The sequence below is a fragment of the Macrotis lagotis genome, chromosome 2 (assembly GCF_037893015.1).
Source record: "Macrotis lagotis isolate mMagLag1 chromosome 2, bilby.v1.9.chrom.fasta, whole genome shotgun sequence".
Classification (NCBI taxonomy): Eukaryota; Metazoa; Chordata; class Mammalia; order Peramelemorphia; family Peramelidae; genus Macrotis; species Macrotis lagotis.
This window is the reverse complement of record NC_133659.1, coordinates 214,030,939-214,051,795: the sequence shown is the minus strand read 5'-3', so window position 1 is coordinate 214,051,795 and position 20,857 is coordinate 214,030,939. Positions and strand designations below refer to the sequence as shown.

The window sequence follows — 20,857 nt, the reverse complement described above, 5'->3', positions numbered from 1 at the left end:
AATTTTCCCTTGCTCCAAAATTACTAATCCCCTACTCTCTCCCTGCCTATAATCTCCTTTTCTGTTCACTCCCCTCATAAAACCTCACAACTTTTGGTGGGGGAGGGCAGGGGTGGGGAGGTTTTCAAGGCAATGGAGTTAAGTGGTATCCTCAGGGTCACACAGCTAAGTGTGTCTGAGGGTCAAATTTGAACTCTTGTCCTCCTGACTGCAGGGTTAGTGCTCTATCCACTGCGCCACCTAGCTGCCCCCAGCTTATCATTTTGAAACATGATCTGGTATGACTATTTCTAGTCAACAAACTACATTGAAAAACAATGGATTTTTGATGGCTTCTGAGTCAAAATTAGATATGGTTTCAAAAGGCATCAACTGGCTCTGTCTTTCTGTCCGTCTGTCTATCTATCTGTCTCTCTCTTTCCCTCTCTCCCTTGGTGTCATAAGAATGAAAAAAAACTAGGATAAGTCTAAGCCTCCTGATGGGAGAGCTATTTAGCACCAGTGACCCTATTGAACCCAACCAAGTCTACAGGAAACAATGAGCACATGATTCTGCTGTTCTTTTTGGCTCTTGTGTGTTTATTATTTCCTCCCTTTAGGGAAGGAGTTCTAGAAATAGAATGGACTAAACTTGAGACCTGTGAACTCTGAAAGACTGGAAAGGGGTCTAAGTGATGGGAGCAATGCCAGGAGTTTAGGGTAGTTAAGCCTGGGAAGTAACTAAGTCCTGAGTGCCCTAACTGGCCTAGCAGTTGATCAAAGACAACTTATAGAGGAATAGCTCATTTATGCCACATTTGGAAGTGAGTTTGGTGAGGGTAAAGGTGTTGCAGTAAATCTTGTAAATGTGAATCTACTTTCCCCAGGGACTGAGGTGGAATAGAAGAAAAGATGCATCCAGGTGAGAGGGAAATGTCTGTTCTTCTGTTCTTGTTATATCTTTATAATAAAATATTCCCTTGTAAAAGTGAATTATATTACTAATGATACTGAGACCTTGGCAATTGCTATTAAGGAGGTACACAGCAAAATGGGGGATTCAATCAATGACATTAGCCAGACATCCCAAACCACTTTAGATTATTCCCTTGAACTTTGAGGTAGAGATAAAGTCTTGCTCTGGGACCAGATTGATCAGTGAAAGTGAGACACAAAAGCTGAAGACACCAAAGCACATATGGACTATATTTGTTTATTTTTAATTCATGTTCAGTCTTATGCTGTTATGTTAATAATTCTAAATAGATTGTTCAGGTAGTAAAATTACCTGCTAGCTTATTAAAAAATTTTTATTTGACCAGCTCAACTTTTCCTCAACACAATCAATATTTATGTACCTGCTTCATGCGTGACATTGTGCTAAGTGCTAAGGATATGAAAAAGAGGAAAAAGGCATCTCTGCCTTCAAAAAATTTATAACCTACATTCCTTCCTTCAATCAACCAAAAACGAGAATTTGGGAAAGGCACTATTCTAAGAGGTGAGAATACAGCTATAAAAAAGATAAAATTGCCCTCAAAGAGTTTCTATTCTATTCCTCCATTTTCTGACTGCTAAAAGTCACTAGTAGTATGGTTTGCTTAGTAACTAGTCTTTTCAAAGGGAAGACTTATCTGTAACTTTTGCCCTCAGTAATACTACAATCACTTTCTAGAAGTAACAATGTATTTCTTTTTTTATTCCCAGAGGAATTAAACATTCTAGGTCCTAATTTATCTTTTCCTCAGGAATCAAAATGCATTAATATTTTTAGTAAAGTAAAAAAATATTATAGTAAAGCAAGAAAAACTAATGATCTAGTAATTTGCCTCCACAGGAAAAAGTTCCTTACCTTTCTTGACGAGCTGCTCTTGGAAAAAGCTTCAGAATCTCAGCATGTAGAGGCCTTATTTGCCCAGGATCCTTCACTTTTATTTCTAGTAAATAATTCTTGCCAAATTTGCTTTTCAGGTGTTGAATAGAGCCAATGCATCTAGGACCCCCAAAAAATGACACAAAGGAAAGAGAGAATTAAAAACAATATATCTACTAATTAAACTATTGCTATAAATTGCTATTGTTCTTTGGTCTTTAATGGTTAGGGGAAGGGGATGAGGGGAAAGGAAACAAAGTTGCATTATTAAATCAGGCGAGTCAATCCTACAGTTCATAAAATTGAGTAGGGTAGCAGGATACCTCCTCCATAAGAAATACTTTTTTTTTCCCTGCAGTGTTGTTTTTTGCTTGTAAAGTTGTAATGGGACATTCACTCACCGTAGTTGTCCTGACACCATGATAGCCACTCTGTCACACACAGCCTCAGCCTCTGCCATATAATGTGTAGTCAGGATAGCACCACTCTCCTTGTTCTTAAAGGATGCACGAATAGCCTTCCTACAGTGAAGGCAAGAAAATATTTGTAATTACCAAAAGCATACTAATATTTCTTTAAGTTTTGAAAAAAACTGAATTTGTCTGGGAATTCAGAATAGATAAAAGGGGAAATAAGTCCTTAGAAGAAGATGGAAATAAAGAATCAAAAAAGTTATGCTCCTCAGATTCAGAAATTGAAGGAAGGAAAAAAAATCAGAGAGGGATTCTGAGATCAAGCTGAAGTTGGGATTAAAAGAGAAAACAACAAATAAATAAATAGTGAATAAACAAACAAATGAATAAATTTATGGATATATATATAAAAAATCTTGGAGGATTTATTGGAAGTTTAGATGGGTTATTTAACTTTAAATGTAAATTTAGTACGAAATTGATGCTAAATACTGATTTTTTTCCTAGAGTTGATCACTTGGAGTCAATAATGCAATGGAACTTTTAAGGCTTAATCTTAATAGCATAAACTAGAAGATTAAAATCTAACTGGATCTCTTGTGGTTAGGGCCAAGACTTATTATAATTCTTCTCACCATATTTGCTGCTGCCCTTCTGGGTCCATTCCCGTTGATGGTTCATCCAGAAGTACCATGTCAGGATTCCCCAGAATACTCAGTGCAAAAGACAACTGAAATGAAGACAATCACTATTTGTATTTAGGCTTACATTGGTGATACTTAGAAGAACATCAACCACAATACATACCTTTCGGGTAATACCTGATGACAATTGCTTGACTGGAAATTGCATGTATTCCTGAAGTCTGAGAGCATCTGCTAATCTGACAGAAAATACACTGATATATTATCAAGCTCTGTGCCTTTAGTGGACTTTGGGAGAAAGTGCTCACAAAAAATACAGTTATCCTTCCCAAATCTTGGGAGTTAGGCATGCAGCCTGCCCCATCCCCCATCTGGAAAATCCATATAAAATTTTTTGGTACTTCTTTCATACAAGAGAAGAAGTATCAATTATTATGTTAATAAAAGGCAGGATATATTGATTATACATATATTTTACACACATGTACCATCTGTGGCTTCCACAAAACACCCCCCCAAAACTCCTGTTTAATTTCTTATGTTTACCCATGAAGCACGATGGGGCAAGTCATGATTTGGAAGGCATAACTGTAAGTAGAATGGCTGACCATGATTATTGTGGACATCCTAATTCTCAATATCAAAGAATAGTCTTATTTGGGCATAAGAGAGTTCCGGTGTCCCCTGCAATACAGGTCAAATCAGGAGTACTTGCCTGCTTTTGTATGTTCCTTCAGTTAAAAATGTTTTTTACATTTTTAAATGTTTGTATTTTGTATATTATGTTTTTAAATAATTGTTTTTAAATTAAATTCTTGACTCATGGGCAGACAAGCTGAATTTGATCCTTGCTTTGTTGACCTTTGGAATAGATTTTGGGTTTTGAAATTCATTACTTCTCTGGCTTTCAATTTTTAATTTCAATATGCTTTCTTATGACCCAATTTATTTCTTATTTGGTTGTATTGTGCAAATGACCACTGAATTGAGACATAGGAAAGAAGATACAATCCAGGGCTGTGCTGGTAATTATTATTGAGGCTCTCTGGGTGGAATAATATACTGCCTGATAAACTGCATTGTTAACATTTTCCCCTATCACTTTCTCAAATCTATACAGTCAACAAAACAATAAACCAAGGCTTTATTTGCAACATTTTTTGATGTCAAAAGTGTAAATACACTGAAAATTAAAAATTAGCTTTTTAGTTGACTCCATTGCCCCTTTGGTTCTATGCCAACCAGTTTCAGCACTAATGATCCATGATTGGGGGAAATATCATTACAAATTATCTTATTGTATGTAAAAGACTACCCATACTTTTTTGACCCCTCCTAGAAAGGATGAGTATGAGTTTTCTATGTTTCATACCGGGAAATTATAATTGTGGCTTCTTCTTTATCCATCCCTTTCACTGCAGCATACACTTCCAGGTGCTCTTTTACTGTAATGTTTTGCCACAGTGAGTTTTCCTGAGCACAGTAGCCAAGAGATTTAAACATGTCATCTCCTTGTTGACTCATGGGAATACTGCGACTTTTCATTACCACCTACATAATAGAGACCATTTTCAGGTCATACATGTAGAATATATAAACATACACATTTCAGCAATATAATCCATAAAATCTACATCTGAATAAAGATAAGAATAAAACTCTAACAATATAACTATGATAAAAATTAGAGAGAATAATTGCATGAATGTTAGTGTAAGTAAAGGCAGAGAAAATATCTACAGGAAAATGCCTCTTCTCATAGTGTCTCTATTTCATCATAATGGCCACAAGGTCAATGGAACTCTTCTGGGGAGCTGGGATATATATACATATATATATTTATATGTATTTATTGTTATTCAGTCACTTTTAGGCATGCCTGAAGGGAGGGGAAGGAGAAGGAGAAGGGAATAAACATTTATATAGAATCTATTTTGTCAGACACCATGCTAAGTACATTTTTCAAAAGAAACATTATCTCATTTGATCTGCTGCCTAGCTGCCTTCTTGAAGAATTCTATTATTTATTGACTAAGTTCTTAGTTCTAGATCTTGTTTTCTCTGACCCTACTTACCTCACCTTTCTCTGCCTTGTTTTCAAATAGTGAGAAGCTGACTTTCTTATCATTTACTATTAATATGGTCCACCCACCCCCCAAAAATCATCAGTGTGTCCTGCCTCTGCAAAGATGGTTATTCTTGATATTGGATATTCACTACACCGAACTTCCCTCAGGGTATTCATAGCCATTTTCCCTACCTTTTCCCTTCAGATTGACTTTCCTCTCTGACTTGTCTAGCTGCCAACTAAGGTCTGTTTCTGAAAGTTGGGGGGGGGCATACATCCACAACACAGACCATTATTACAATGTATGTAATATCCAACAAAAAGTTGGAGATAAAGAAAAGGATTTTCCTCCCCTTTATAATTCAGTAGCAGCTGCATCATCAGTTAATGAGCCCACCAGTTGTAGAAGTTGACTGGGATAGGAATTGGGTTTATAAAAAGGCATAAAACGGTGTCTCTGTTCTTAAAGTACACACAATATAATTAGGGAGATAGAACAAAAAGATAACACTACAAGATAATATGTGTTAAGTGTCAAATGAGTGGATCTGAATATAAACATACTTGTCAACATCATCTAAGTATGGGCTATAAGGATATTTTTGGTAGCAATATATGGGTAGCTAAGTGGTGTAGTGAATAGAGTACCAGTCTTCAAATCAGGAAGATTCATCTCACTAAGTTCAAGTCTGACCACAAACACATATTGGTTGTATGACCCTGGGCAAATAAGTTCATAAAGAGTCAGTCATGTCTGAAAAATTATTGAATAATAATAAATGCAGATTACACACATATATATATATGTGTATATATATACATATATATATATATATATATATATACACATATACATATATACCTTGTAGCCAATAGGATCTGGACTTTTATCAACTAACCACTTCTAATGGATGGTGGAGGCAATTGATATCACAAGAGAGGAGCAGCTCAGGAACAATTGAGATGGTAGTGAGGTGTATGCATAGAGATCAGAGTGGCACATTCAGGGGTAGCTGCCACAACCAGAAGTAATGATAGCACTTTGAAGAGAAGCTATGGAATGGGTAGGACTAGCCATGAGCTCCAAAGTTTAAAAATGGAGTCATGAAGATAAATCAAACAGGGAATGGATACAACAGGACAGAACCTGTGTCACTGAAACTCCCTGTTTTTCACACTGTCAGTTTTTCCTGCAATTTTCCTTCTCCCTTTTTTCCTTTTCCCAAACCCTAGGGGAAAAATATGCCTGTTCCCCAAATATCCACTTCACAAGATCATGTTTGTCTTTCTCTTTCCCCTGTCTTTTAAGTATGAAAAATGTGGTCTGTGATATTGATCCATGTGTATCCTTGCTCAAACATAGCAGAAAGAGGTCCTGAGGCAGTACCCAAGAGGCAGAATTATAAACATAATTATTTTACTGGAGTGAATTTTCTCTGCCTAGGTACTTGAAATATATAAATAGAATCATTCATTTTTATAACTTCTGCCAAAAGACAGAGAAATTTAGACCTAGATCTTTCTAGGCAAGTAAATATTCAATTTTGCTTAGGGAGACTGTGACCAGCCAACTGGGATTGAGAGGAATTTGAAATACTTTGACCATTTCCTTTTACTATATTTCCTGTAGGTCAATTTGAAAGAAAAAATAATTCAAGTAAAAGAGAACAGCACACTATATAAACAAAGGGGCAAGTTGAGTTATAGCTCTACTTATTTGGAATATAGAGTCATCCCATCTCATTTCTCTGAAAGTCTATGTGTATGTTTGTCTGTGTGTGTGTGTGTGTGTTTGTGTGTGATATAGAAGTTTTAGAATATCAAGGACATATTCTTATCTTTGCCTATCAAAATGATTCTCTTTCTTACAGGTTTAGGCCAGGTTTATGAACACCTTCAATTCTGTTTCCTCAAGCTCATAGATCTCCTTTCTCATTTTTTCCTGTAACATTTGTCTGTATTTCTCCTGGGGCCACATCATGTTCAAATTTACATTTTTCTTGTCTTTAAACATGTTATATCCTCCTTTGTGAGGATAAGGACTTTTTTACTTTTTCTTCTTTATAGATCAAACAGCAAATTTTCTTGAGTGGGAGCTTAATTTATTTGCATGGTGATCTCATATGGCTGTAGTTATCACTTCTATCTCTACATATCTATTTATGATGAAATATAAATTGATTGTCTGAACTGATACTCCCATTGAATATATATAATTATCACCTCATTTTTTGAGCTATATAAAATCAAACTAATTAGTTTTTTACTCAGCTACCTTTGAATACTTTATCATTTCTATCAGTATCATTTTCCCCATATATCCAGATGTAAGACATTAAGATCTTGAAGTTAATCTTGATTTTTTCCTCCCTCACCATCTCCTTCTAACTCTCCCTATATTTGGTCAGTCATTGATTATTTTGATTATTTTTTTTGTAACTCCTATAGAGCCCATTCCTTTTTTTCTATTTCTACTAGCCAGTTCTGAACCTCATCACCCTTAAGTTTTGTCACAATAGCTTACCAGTTGATTTCCCTAATACCTCTTCTTCCTTCTAATCAAATATATATATATTGCATAATAATATTTCTGAAACATAATTTTGCATTCTTCTCCTCATGGGCAAACTCATGGGTGGTCTCTGTCTTCTACTAAATGAAATCTATGAGTCTTATTCTGACATTCAAGACCCTCCTCGTCAATTCTACAATATCTTATTTCTACTTCCTACTCAAATACTATCTCACAAGCAGTCTAATCTAATATTCTATTTCCATATAGGCTCTCACTTTGAACATATTTTCTTCCTTCTTGCTTCTTCCTATTTTTCTAAATTTTATTGAAACTCCACTCAAGTCTCACACATTCTCTGGAGCCCTCCCCACCAGTTGAGTCCTCTATAACTAATTTCTTTATAATTACTATAGAAGGATTTTATTATGTTAAAACAATAGCCCCCTTAATACAACTAAACCTATATGTTGATAGGGTATTGTATTTGGAGTCAAGAATACTTGAACTCAAATCTTACCTAAGGCACGTACTAGTTATGTGACACTGGATGTCACTTAATGTCTGTCTCAATTTGTCTCTGGTAAAGTGGGGATAATAAGACTAATTTCTTCACAGATTTGCTGTGAAGATCAAATGAGCTATTTTAAAAGTGCTTAACACATAGTAAGCTCTTAATAAAGACTTATTCCCTTTCCCAGATCTCTAGACTTTTAAAGCAAAAAGGAATGTTCAAGGAGAAAGGAATTAGCAAGATATTGTTACAAAGAGAATGACACAACTATGCTAAACACAATATTTTTAAAAAAGAGAATAACACAAACAACTACGCAAAACATATGACAAAGGAAATTTGATTTGATTGAAATAAAAATAGGATCACTGTAAGAAAGGTTAAGTTTACAGTCAACAAAAGTCAATTAGGTGGTTCAGTGAATGGAATATTAGACCTAGAGTCCAGATGGAACTCTTTCTGGTTTAAATCTACTAGCTATGTGATTGCTCAAGTCATGGAGCCTTGTTTTTCTGTTTCCTTATCTGTAAAATGACCTGGAAAAGAAAATGGCAAAGAATTCCAATATCTTTGCCAAGAAAGTCCCAGATGGGGTCATGAAGAGTCAAACATGACCAAAAAACTGAACAATAGCAAAAATAAAGGTCAAATAAAGGATCATCTTATATACCAAACTAAGACCATCTAAAGATGTCATTCTATAGGAGACAGAATTCTACCAATGATTTTTACATATGGAAAGTAGAATGGGCATAGCAGTATTTTTAGGGTGAGCATGTGATAGTAGTATGTAGGTTGGACTGAAAGGAGGAAGAGGGGCAGCTAGGTGGTGAAGTGGATAGAGCATGGGCCTTGGAGTCAGGAGTACCTGAGTTCAAATGTGGCCTCAGACACTTAATAATTAACTAGCTGTGTGACTTTGGGCAAACCACGTAACCCCATTTGCTTTGCAAAAACATAAAAAAAAGAAAAAGAAAGAAAGGAGGAAGCAATGATAAGCAAGGAAACCAAACAGTAAACTATTGCAATAGCCAGAAACCTAGACTGGCCATTGGGATTTGAAATGGAGAATTGATTCAAAAAACATTCCAAATATAAAATCAAACTTACTAGATGACTGATCAGTTGGAAGGGGTACAATGGAGAGGAGTCGAAGATAACTACAAGATTTTGAACCGGGGAAACTATAAGAGTGATGCCATATAAATGGGGAAGTTAGGAAAAGGGATTACTTCTAAGGAGAGATCCAGTTACAAAAAAACAACAGTCCTGATGATCACAGAGTAATCAGTTGGAAGTGGTGAAATACTGAGGAAAACTGATAAGGCAGAGAAAATCAGACAGATTACAGACTAGTTAATTAGAGATCAATGACATAAAAGCTAAGAGAGAAGAAGCCAGGGTTCATGGAAAGTCAAGAGGAGAAAATGACATTAAATTCTTCAGAAAAGCCAACTAGGATAAGGACTTAAAATAGGTCATAAGGTTAAATTATAAGAATCCACTCTAAGATTTGAGAATGCAGTTTCAATTGAATGGATCTAGAGAAAGAATTCTTAACCAATTTATTATTTATTTCTTGTAGATTCTTTTTAAAGTCTATTGAAATCCAAAGGACCTCCTTCTTAGGATGATGTTTTTAAAAGAATAAATTGGAATATTACAAAAGAAACCAATTTTACTGTAATAAAAGTTGTACATAGTAATATCCCATCTGTATGTTTTAAGCACACAGATCTCAGGTTAAGAACTCATTTTAAAGTTCAATTATGAGAGGGTTAGCATCAAATGGATGGTAAGGGGTAGATTTTACCAAGGATCAACTATTCTTCTTAAAAGTTTAGCAATGAAAAGGAAAAGACATAAGAAGGACTGTTTGGGGGTGGATGTCAGTATGTGAATATTTTTACAGTTAATGATGTAAAGGACAAATAGAGAGTAGATGAAAGGGAGAAGGGAAATTGAGAAAAGTAATTGTGTATGCTCCCCAAAGAAAAAAGAGCAGATAATATAAAAGACACAAGTGCAAAGGCTGGCTTTGACAAAAGGGCTATCCATTCTCTAATATTGAAAAAAGGAGAGAATCAATGAGGATGTGAAGAAGTTGTAAACTGTGCTAAAAAACAGTGATCTTATGATGACTGACCTTGCTCTTCCTGGTCAAATAGGAGACAAGATCTCTACTGTAAGGTCAGAGTTTAAGGCATGAGTGAAGAAAAATATTGGATTTAAGAAGGGAGGATCATACTATAAAATCAAAGATGTATAAAAATTTTATCCTTTAGTGCTGAGATGAGAGAGGAATTTGGAATGGAATCATTCAGCATGGTCTTATTATTTCCCTGAAAGGGAGTAATCCAGAGTTGGGTATTAATAATATGTGAACCTCTGCAGAGAACAAAAGAATCAATAGTAGAGAACAATAAATTTTTAAATTAGTTGACCAACAGGTGAAAATTAAATTAAAGCAACCAAGCTTTTCAGGGACAATGAATTGGTGAAAGTGAGTCTAATGAGAAAAACTGATATCAAAAAATGAGGTCAGTTATTAAATCTTTTAAAGTTGATTATTTTTACAATAGTTCACATGCTACATAAATTGTTTTCCTGGTTCTGCTCAATTCATTTTTCATCAATTCATACAAATCTTCCCAGATTTTTCTGAAACCATCTTCAACATATTTTACAGCACAATAATATTCCATTGTTTTTATCTACCATAACTTTTGTTTAACCATTCCCTAATCAAAGCTCACCTCTCTGTTTACATTATTTTTTGGTCACAACAAAAGCTAATTATAAATATTTTTGTATATCTGAGTTCTTTTCCTCTTTCTTTGATCTCTTTGGCATATAGTAGAAATACCATGGGGTCAAAAGGAATGCACAACCTAATACCTTTTGCAATATAGTTCCAAATTACTTTTTTACAGTGACGGGATTAGTTCATAGCTCTATCAACAAAGCTATTTTCCCATATCTCCTACAACATTTTTCATTTTCTTATTTGTCAAATTAGTCAATCTGATAAGTATTAATTTGCATTTTTATAATTATTTGGGATATAGAGCATTTTTTAAAATGAATATTGATAACTCAGGTTTCTTCCTCTGGAAACCGCCTCTTTATATCCTGTGGACATTTATCAATTGAGGAATGACTGATTTTGGTGCAACTTTGACCCAGTTCCCTATATGTTTTTGGAAATGAAATCTTTATCAGAAAAAACTTGCTATAAAGACTTTACTAGACTTTACCCAAGTTTTCTGCTTTTCTTCTAATTTTAGCTGCATTGATTTTGTTTTGCAGACCTCTATAATTTTCTGTAATCAAAATTATTTTACCTCTTGTGAATCTCTATGTCTCTTGTTGGGTCATGAATTCTTCCCCTATCCATAGACCTGACAGATAGTTTCTCCCAACCTTTACTAATTTGTTAATGATATCATCCATGTCTACATCATGTAACTATTTTGAACTTATCTTGGCATAATGTGGGAGAAGTTTTAAATATTTATGTCACGCTATTTTCCAGATTTTCCTATAGATCAGGAGTTCTTAACCTTATGTTCATACTCCTAAGGAGCAAATGGAAAAATTTCAGCATATCTGTGTATCTGAATACTAAAAAAGTACATTTTGTTTTCAGTAGCCTTTAACACAATTTAGCATTTACTTTAGCATCTCCTTCTTATAGAGGAGGAATCATAGTAGTATTAGCTTTTTGCAAACTGCCAAAGAGGTTCCTGTCTTGAGTAACCCCATTTGAAAAAATATCCTTTTTTTGAGGATTTAGATAAACATGTATTCCAATTTACTTCTCCACCTTGCTTATATAACCATAATATGCACCATCTCATGTCCAAGAAGATAGTGTTCAACTGTTGAAGCCAGTCTAATCTGAGTGTCCCTTAAAGTGACCTTTAACTTCCATGCCTTTGATTCAGTAATCTAAGTTTTTTCCTTTGCAAAATGTCTCAATTTAGATAGTCTGGACCTAAAAAAATGTTTTGTCCCCTCTCATTTGTTATTTTATTCTTATTAACTGATGAATATGACACATCAATTCTTTAAGGGGTAAGGACAACTATTTTTTCCAGATTAACCAGGTTCTTTTTTTTATTGTTTAATAAAAGTTTAGAGTATGATTTTCATTTCATAATAGTATTAGTTTGGGAAGTCATCTATTTGTTTATTATACTCTACTATATTTTGAACTACTAAGTTAGTCAACTAATAAGTATTGAGGATCTACTATGTGCCATCTGGGGAAAAAATGCTGCCTCTACCCTTAAAGTTAATGAACTGGGCAGGTTGAGATGTCTATGAGATATCTAGTTTGAGATATCCAGTAGTTAGTTGGAAATATGAATCTGGAATTCAGGAGAGAGCTTAAGATTATATAAGAAGATCTGAGAATCATTAGCACAGAAATGAAAACTGATACCATGGGAGCTAATGAGAATATCAAGTGAAATAGTAAGAAAAAAAGAAGAGAGCCCTCTGGGATACCCAGGGTTAATGTGCATGAACTGAATGAAGATCCGGCAAAGGATAATAAGATAGAGTCATCAGATAGACAGGAGGAAAACCAGGAAAGAGTAGAGTCATGAAAACCTAATGAGAAAAATACAAAAAGAAGAGGGAACTAGCAAAGGCTGCAGAAAGACCAAGATGCAAAAATCTAAAAATGAATATCAGCAATCATAAAATTTATCTTTTGAGCATCATCCTTCAAAACAATTTCCCTCTATTTCTCCTACCTTTCCTGCAGTTGGTATTATGTCCCCAGTTATCATCCTAATTGCTGTACTTTTGCCAGCTCCATTATGTCCAAGTAGTCCCAGAACCTCACCTGAAAGGGATAGTGACTGAAAATAAGTTTATACTCAGATTAATTTACCAACATTCTAGTCAAATGTCCCTGGAACCTACGAGAATAAGAAATGTTCTTGAAATTTTTGCATTTTTTATTATATTTGATTGTAGAAGTCATTACAGTGGAACAAGAAGGGGGGGGTTACTTCCATTTTCCTTATTTTCCTTACAGACCAGAAATTAGGAGGATATGGGAAATCTTTCAGGGACCCTGCTTTATAACTTGCAATTGAAATCTAGAATAATTTAGCAATTTATTCATTCTTAGATAGTAGCATAGCCTTAGTCAGTTTTCAATTCAAAAATATCTCTGCTGCTTGGAATTTGTTATCATGTACCTCAACAGGATATTTCTGACTTTAATGCAGGCATAATGATTTATTGAGCAGCTAGGTGGCACAGTGGATATAGAACTCACCCTGGAATCAGAAAGATCTGAGTTCATATATGGCCTCAATTATTTGACATTTACTAGCTGTGTGACCTTGGGCAAGTCACTTAATCTTGATTGCCTCACATCAAGGGTCCTCTCCAATCTTCCTGATTTATGTCTGGTCACTAGACTCAGATGGCTCCAGAAGAGAAAGTGAGACTGGAGACCTAGTACAACACCCTCTCATTCAAATCCAGTTCACCTGCATGTCATGGCAACACTTCCCTGATGACATGGTCTTCCTCGAGAATGAAGGACAAACATCATCATCAATTATTTTCCTATCTTAGGAAGTAGCTGTTCTTTGATCAGAATTGTTTGTACTTTGATAGTACAGACACATTTCACCTGCTCATCTTGGGCATATATATAGTAATTATTGGTTTCCAATACTGCCTATCAGGACCCTCAAAGATCCCAAGCCTAAAAAAGGTAGGGGAGCTCTACTAAAAGATATATTATTTCAAACCTTTTTTAATGCAGAAAGAGATATTTCTTATAGCCAGTTTCTTCTTTTTCTTTGCAAAGCAACTTTTCCTCTTGCCTTCATATTCCTTGCGGAGACAACTAACAATAATGGCAGGTTTCTGAAAAAGAAAATTTTTATTTTCTCCATAGTTCTTGGTTGAGTGCTGCATTTTCCCTGCCTCAACCCCATTCTCTTTCCCATGTTATGAACCAAAGCAGGCTATACTGGGGGGGCAGCCCCTAAATGATGTAGTTAAGAGCACTGCCCCACCCTGTGTTCATATCTGAAAGGAGATGGTCTTCATGCATGAATGACAACTGGAATTATTGCATTCACTTTGTGTAATCTCAAGATGCTGAGATCTGCAAAAAAAAATTTATAGCATCAATATTTTCATAATATGTGGGTTTGAATCATGGAGCTTCATAACCTTCAAAGAATAGTAAGAGCAGATGACTCATAGGGCAATGGAAAGATACAAGATGATTAACTAGGCATACATTTTAGAAGTGATATAAAAAGGTATTATTAAAGATATGCATGACTAGGAAAAGAAGTGAATAACATGTAGTAAGAATGGGGGACAAGAGACACACCAAGTTTGTTTGTATTTTATTAAACCAAAGGGAGGCTTCTAATATATTGGATAAATCCTTTGTACAGAAATTATAAGGCATTGATTAGAATTGCACCAGATTAGGCAGCATCCAAGATTTTAATTCTACATTATTGGTATAGTACCACAGATCCATGAGAGCTAGATTGGTATTCTGGGTTGGGAGTCAGACAATCTGGGTTCAAATTCCATCACTGCTCCTCAATATCTCTCAGAATAAGGTGCCTGTGCTCTGTGCCTCAATTTCCTCATCTGTAATATTAGGATAGTTGGTTGTTCCATTGAATTGTCAAAATATATGTTATCACTATCAAAGTATAAGTTTAGTGGGGGTTAATATTTTCTCTTAATGATTAAGGTCAGGCTCAATAATGCATAATTCAGGCTTCAATGTGCCCAGAGGCTACAAAAAACTATGACTCTATCTTTAAAAATCAGTGGACTCGAAGTGTTAACATATTGCTGTCATCTTTCAGGATTCTGAGAAAAGTCTGAGATTTTAATTGTGATCCCAGAAAATTATCTAACTATAGTTAGAGACCAAGTGAAGTACAGAAAGGAAAGAGCTAAGGGAAAAAAACCCTCAAAATCAAAGTAATTTATAGTCAGATAAAAATGCTCTAAGTTATTTTTGATTAGAGAAATTAATGTTTAAAAAAGACCCTGAGATATAATTTTACTCCTATTAGATTGGTTAAAATGGTAGAAGGGGTAAGTGACAAATGATGGATAAGATGTGGAAAAACTGGAACACTAATTCATTGTTGGTGGAATTGTAAAATGATCCAACCATTTTAGAAAGCAATCTGTAATTATAACTCAAAGAGTTTAAGCTACTTATACCCTTTGACACAGAAGTAACACTACTCAGTTCATTTCCAAAGAAAATTAGGGAAAAAGGAAAATAAACTATATGTTCTAAAACATTTATAGCAGCTCATTTTTAAGCACAAGTTATTGAAAATTGCAGGAATTTCCATTCCAACCATGGGAAATGGTTGAAGTAGTTGTGGTATATGTTAGTGATGGAATACTACTTTCCTAATAGAAATGATAACCTCAGTGATTAAAAAACATGGAAAGACTTGCATGAAATAATACAGAGTGAAATGAGCAGAAGCAAGAGAATATTGTATACAGTAATGGCAATATTGTTTTAAGAATGATTTTAAGCAAATAAGTTATTTTGTACATTATAAATACTTAATTTAACTATAAAGGACATGTGAAGAAAGATGCTGCTGCATTCAGAGAAAGAATTGATAAATAGAAGTATGCAATGAATAATTTTACATATATTTATCTATTTTTGTCTAATGGTAGCTATCTCTAGGGGAAGGAAGTAGGAAAGGAAGAAAAAAGATATGTTCATGATAATAATGCTAAATAGTTATTGTGCATAGTAGATATGCAGTTTCATGAACAATATCTTTTTTATTGTACTGTAATATGAAAATATTTGTTTTATCCCAAAAATTAAAAAGAAAATTTAAAAAAGAAAGAAAAACCTCTTACCTGAAAAACCAAATTTTACTCTCATCATGCAAAGAAATATGACAAGAGTTCTTAAGAGACTTTGACTGCCATTCTAAGAGTTGAATGGAAGAATTTTTGTCTAGAGAACTCAAAAGATAGTTGTCATAGAGATCGTTAAAGGTGACTCTGGTTGTGATCTTCCTTATAACTGAAATTTTTAATAATTGTTTCTTTACATGTTTCATTGTTTGTTATATTTGTAAAAAATTGTTAGCCAATAACGTTAATGGTTATTTAATTCTATATTTGTAATAAATTGTTAGCCAATAACCTTGATGGCTATTTAATTCTAGGTGATTAAGATTTTGACATGGAGAAAGATAAGTAATATATTATGAAAAAGAAGTAGTTTCTATTTATTTTAAAAGTAATGTTAATTAAATGGAGTGTAATCCAAAGCAAATTGATTAATTAATGAGATATGTTGTGATTTTTGTTAAAGATAAGGAAATATCAAAACATGCCTTAGAATCTGGGATGAGAGAATTAGTAAGGTTACAAGTCAAGTACAAGGCAATAGGAGTTCAGAGGTTTCTTATGGATGCAAACTAGTATAATGCATCACATGGTCCTCCTGACCCCATGTACACTATTTATCAAGGCAATCAACTCAAACCCTCCTGCACATACTTTATAACATAAATTTTTTTAAAGGTCATATACTCAATACTTATTCACTATTCCTTAAAATTGTTCTCTTCAAGTTCATTGATCCAGGAGATCTTTTTAGGATGTCCAATTATTCATAAGCTTAAGAAAATCCTTTTTCGGGGGCGGCTAGGTGGCGCAGTGAATAGAGCACCAGCCCTGAAGTCAGGAGTACCTGGGTTAAAATCCGGCCTCAGACACTTAATAATAATTACCTAGCTGTGTGGCCTTAGGCAAGCCACTTAACCCCATTGCCTTGCAAAAACTAAAAAAAATTCTTTTTCCTCAAAAAGAAATATGGATATATATGCATATGCATGTGAATATATTTATTCTACTCCTTTTATTTTAGAGTTCTTGAATAACATTGCACCTTTCAAAATTTAACAAAGAGGTAAAATGATGGAGTTCTAGCAAGATAACAGTTCTTAACAGAGGAATGCTGCCTATCAATAAATGGATCAATGGATTGCCTCCATTTATGCCCAAAACCCTGCGCTAAAAACTGTTTTATAGTTTTGGGGGAGTACAGAACAAAGAACAGAACATGTAGATAATCTGATGTGATCAAGGATTATAGAACTGAGGCACAGGAAACCAACATGATTGGTTTGAAGTTTGGAAATGGAGGGTAGAAACCACCTCCCTTCTCTCATGAGACTAAAAAAAACACTCATTGTTTAAGTCCAGGTGCAAGATGAAAGTGCCCAGACTTTTCCATAGCTTGGATGTACTAGAGCAAACTCCCTTGTGTTCACATGAATCCCCCAAGGTCAGTTAAATATCTTAAGTCAGGAGTAGATTAGTGACTAGCAGTAGTTCTGGATTTTTAAACTAAACCTTTTATAGACCACAGAGACAGAACTAAGTTCAGATATTGATTGAAAACAGGATTACTAGAAAAATGATTACAGGATCAATTTAATCTTCTGAGACTCAAACATCATCATGCACCATGTTTTTTAGAATTCTCTTCTTTCACATAAAGTAGGTTGATATTGAAAGTAATAAAATACATTTGTAGAATGAAAAATAAATGAGTCGATCAGTAAAAGTTATAGGATATCACCAATTTCACAAGTGAACAGTTTGGTGACTGAAAGTTGTAGGAAAATAACTTTAAAGTTAAAAAATATGTTAAAAAACAATTTTCAGAAGGTCTTTGAGCACTTTGGTTGAAAAAAAGCACAAAAAAGATCATAAATTTAAAAGATCTAATGACTTTGTAAAAGATTTAGGGTGATACTTCCTCTGGTTATGCTACTTAATGGTTTAAAGAGGTTTAGAAAAAGTCTTTATTAAAAATTGGTAAAAATGTGAGTGTATCCATGTGGTGGTAGCAGTCATCTCCAGGAATCTAAATCTTCAAATTTGAAAGCAGATTTGATTGATCTCAAAGAGAAACAACCTGTGTCAGATATGAGATATTATTATTGATGCCACCTTACACACACACACACACACACACACACACACACACACACACACACATATAACTATAGATTATAGAAATTGAATAACCTTTAAATTGTAGAGACTCAATTATTTCCCTTATTTGATAATTGTTTCAACTAAACATCTAAGTATTTCAGTGAATTTTGTTTGTTTGTTTGTTTGTTTTACCTCATCAAGGTTTGAAGCAGTCAATGCATTTGCTGTTCTTTGTCTTTCTTCCTGAATGTCCTCATCCTCAGTCTCTGGTTCTTCAGGGTTGGGAACTGCATCTTTACTTGATGGAAAAATTCTGCAGAGCAAAGGAATGTTATAAAAAATGCATGTTATGAGGATAGTTTCCTTTTAACAGTGGTTTTGTTATTCATGTAGTTTATGAGGATTATTGGACACTGGATTTTCTTCTAGGCATTGTTTTTATATTTTGTTTTATTGACATTTAAAAATTTTAACTAGTACCAAACTCTTGATAGCTATTACTTGTAAAAATAGTTTAATATCTGAAAACAGTGAACTTCTTTTGTTCTTGAATTTTTTCTATATTTTCTTTGAAATTCTTGACTGTTAATTCCTCCAGATGAATTTTCATTATAATTTTGTTTCATTATATAAAATAATCCCATGCTAGTTTGGGTGTTATAGAAATAAAATAGGTAATTTTTTAGTCAGTACTGTTATTCATTGGAACACTAAGAAATTAGTTAAATTGGAATGGTCTACTGACAATTAACAACTTGCCTTTATTTGTATCATTTTGTTTCTATGAAGATTTAATTTTGACTTCTCTTTTCCTAAGCTTATTGTTTTGTTGGAGGATTTTTTGGTATTAGAATATTAGCTAACATTTCTAGTAAATAATAGTGGAAACAAGAGAAACTTTTGTTTTACTTCTGATGTTACTGAAAAAACTTCTGATGTTTCATGTTAGTTCTTTGTTACAGATAAGTAATTTTGACTATAGAATCCTATGTTTTGTAAAATAAAATTTCAAATCATGTTTTACTATATTTTTCAAAAGATTTATTGGTGATTAAATGATATGAATGGTACTTTTTTATTAATATAGTTTCTTAATCCATATTATTCTTGATCTGTCTATACTATTTGTCTTGCAAAAAAACAATTCTAAGAGTGTTTAATGTCTTTTTTCTCACTTTTGATTTTCATAATTTTTACTTCACTGATTATACCTCTGTGCCTTGGCTTTTGTTGTTTCTGAAGTTTGAAATGCTTTTTCCTCCTTTCTTTCTACTGAAATCTTTCTCATCATTTAATGCTCCTTTATTTCAATCAAGGTCTTTTCTGATTATACACCATGATTTGTCCCATCCTATTTCAACAACTAGCTAATTCTTAATTATTACATGGTTGATAGCTTCCCTCCCCCCCCCCAAGTAAAATGTAGTTGCCTTAAATACAGAGATCATAACTAATTTTTTTTCATCCTCACCCACCCTCTTCCACAATAGTAAAATGTATGGTGCTTGACCAAGGACTATTGATTAACACATCTTTTTAAAACTGTTTAACATGATAGCTTAAAATTTTAATGTTAAAACTGAATACCAAGTTCTATTTTTCCTCCAAACCTGAATACAGGGTCCTTTCTGACTGATTTTTTTCCATGCTTCATTTTTTCCAAAAACCGTAGAACAAAAACAAAAACAATAAATTGGAAATAAGGCTAGACGAGAGAAGGAATAGAAAGAAAATTATAGTTATTAAAAATATAGTAAAAATCATGCCCATATTTGAATTAAAAGGAGACTCTTTAAATTTGTATCAAGGTAAATATGTAAAAAAAATTTATAAAGTTGAAATTTATAAATTTTTCAACCAAAGTGCTCAAATATAAATTGGAAAATAGAATTCACATTCTAAAGACCTTCCTTAGATATTCTCACACTTAAATAAGCAATGAGAATAAGATACAGGAAAATTAAATATTTATAACAGATTTCTCCCAGAGTTCAAAATTTTAGACTTAAGTCAGAGTCATTTTGATAGTCACAATTATTATTCCAGATTTGAATTATCATAACTCTTTAAAGTCTGAGTGTCTAAATTCATTCTTTTTAAGAAATTAGTTAAGTATTATTAAAATGAATGGAAAATATAAATCAATGGTATAATATATGAACACTGGTACAATATAATAATTCCAAAATCAATGTATAACAAATATTGTCACCCCTCATGCACTGAAAAATGGAAAAGTTCTTACTATGAGAATTATGAAGAATATATTTTTACTAAATTCACCATTTTTATCTTCAGGTCTTCTCATATTATAATAGTAGTACTGCCAAAAGAAAATAATACATAAGTGAAAATTCAACAATGTATTAATAAAGAAATTAGAATGGAAGCATTTGATTTCCCTGCTAATTACATTTTGGGGGACAACCATTACCTGAATGTGGTAGAACTCTTACATATTTTGTTCCCATATTTACAGCCTAATCCAGTTTGGGGCATTTTACCTACTGGTGCTTAAATGTGATGGAATTGGAATAAGAATTTTGAAGAGGAGAGGCATTATTCATTTCTGCCTCAAGAGAAGATATCCATGATTCAAGACTATTTGTAGAGAGAAACAGAGAGACAAAAGAGATTTTGAAAAGCAACATATTGTAAAGGAACTGATACCTCAAAAAATCCCCAGTTTCAAGCTTGCCTAGATTTGGGGCAATTTCCTGTTAAAGGAGATTAGGGAACCCCCTTTCTGGTTGAGTCGAACTATCTTTGTTCCAGTCAAAGAATTCATTTAAACCACACGTTATTTTTTTCCTGGAACATTCTAATCCACTTAATTTCTCTGA

At 33.6% G+C, this 20,857-nt stretch overlaps 1 protein-coding gene across 3 annotated transcripts in view; it reads right to left on the bottom strand.

Annotated features, from left to right (window-relative positions):
• LOC141514161 (ABC-type organic anion transporter ABCA8-like) overlaps window positions 1–20,857 on the bottom strand; it is a 106,433-nt gene that overhangs the window by 18,910 nt on the left and 66,666 nt on the right. For all 3 annotated transcript variants that reach the window (XM_074224702.1, XM_074224701.1, XM_074224703.1), the window contains 10 exons: window positions 20,260–20,337; window positions 19,625–19,719; window positions 18,207–18,327; window positions 13,784–13,901; window positions 12,767–12,858; window positions 4,282–4,460; window positions 3,073–3,148; window positions 2,901–2,995; window positions 2,254–2,373; window positions 1,832–1,972 (listed from right to left, as the gene is read on the bottom strand). In XM_074224702.1, the coding sequence (XP_074080803.1) occupies window positions 1,832–1,972; window positions 2,254–2,373; window positions 2,901–2,995; window positions 3,073–3,148; window positions 4,282–4,460; window positions 12,767–12,858; window positions 13,784–13,901; window positions 18,207–18,327; window positions 19,625–19,719; window positions 20,260–20,337 (1,115 nt within the window). The remainder of the gene's footprint in view (window positions 1–1,831; window positions 1,973–2,253; window positions 2,374–2,900; window positions 2,996–3,072; window positions 3,149–4,281; window positions 4,461–12,766; window positions 12,859–13,783; window positions 13,902–18,206; window positions 18,328–19,624; window positions 19,720–20,259; window positions 20,338–20,857) is intronic.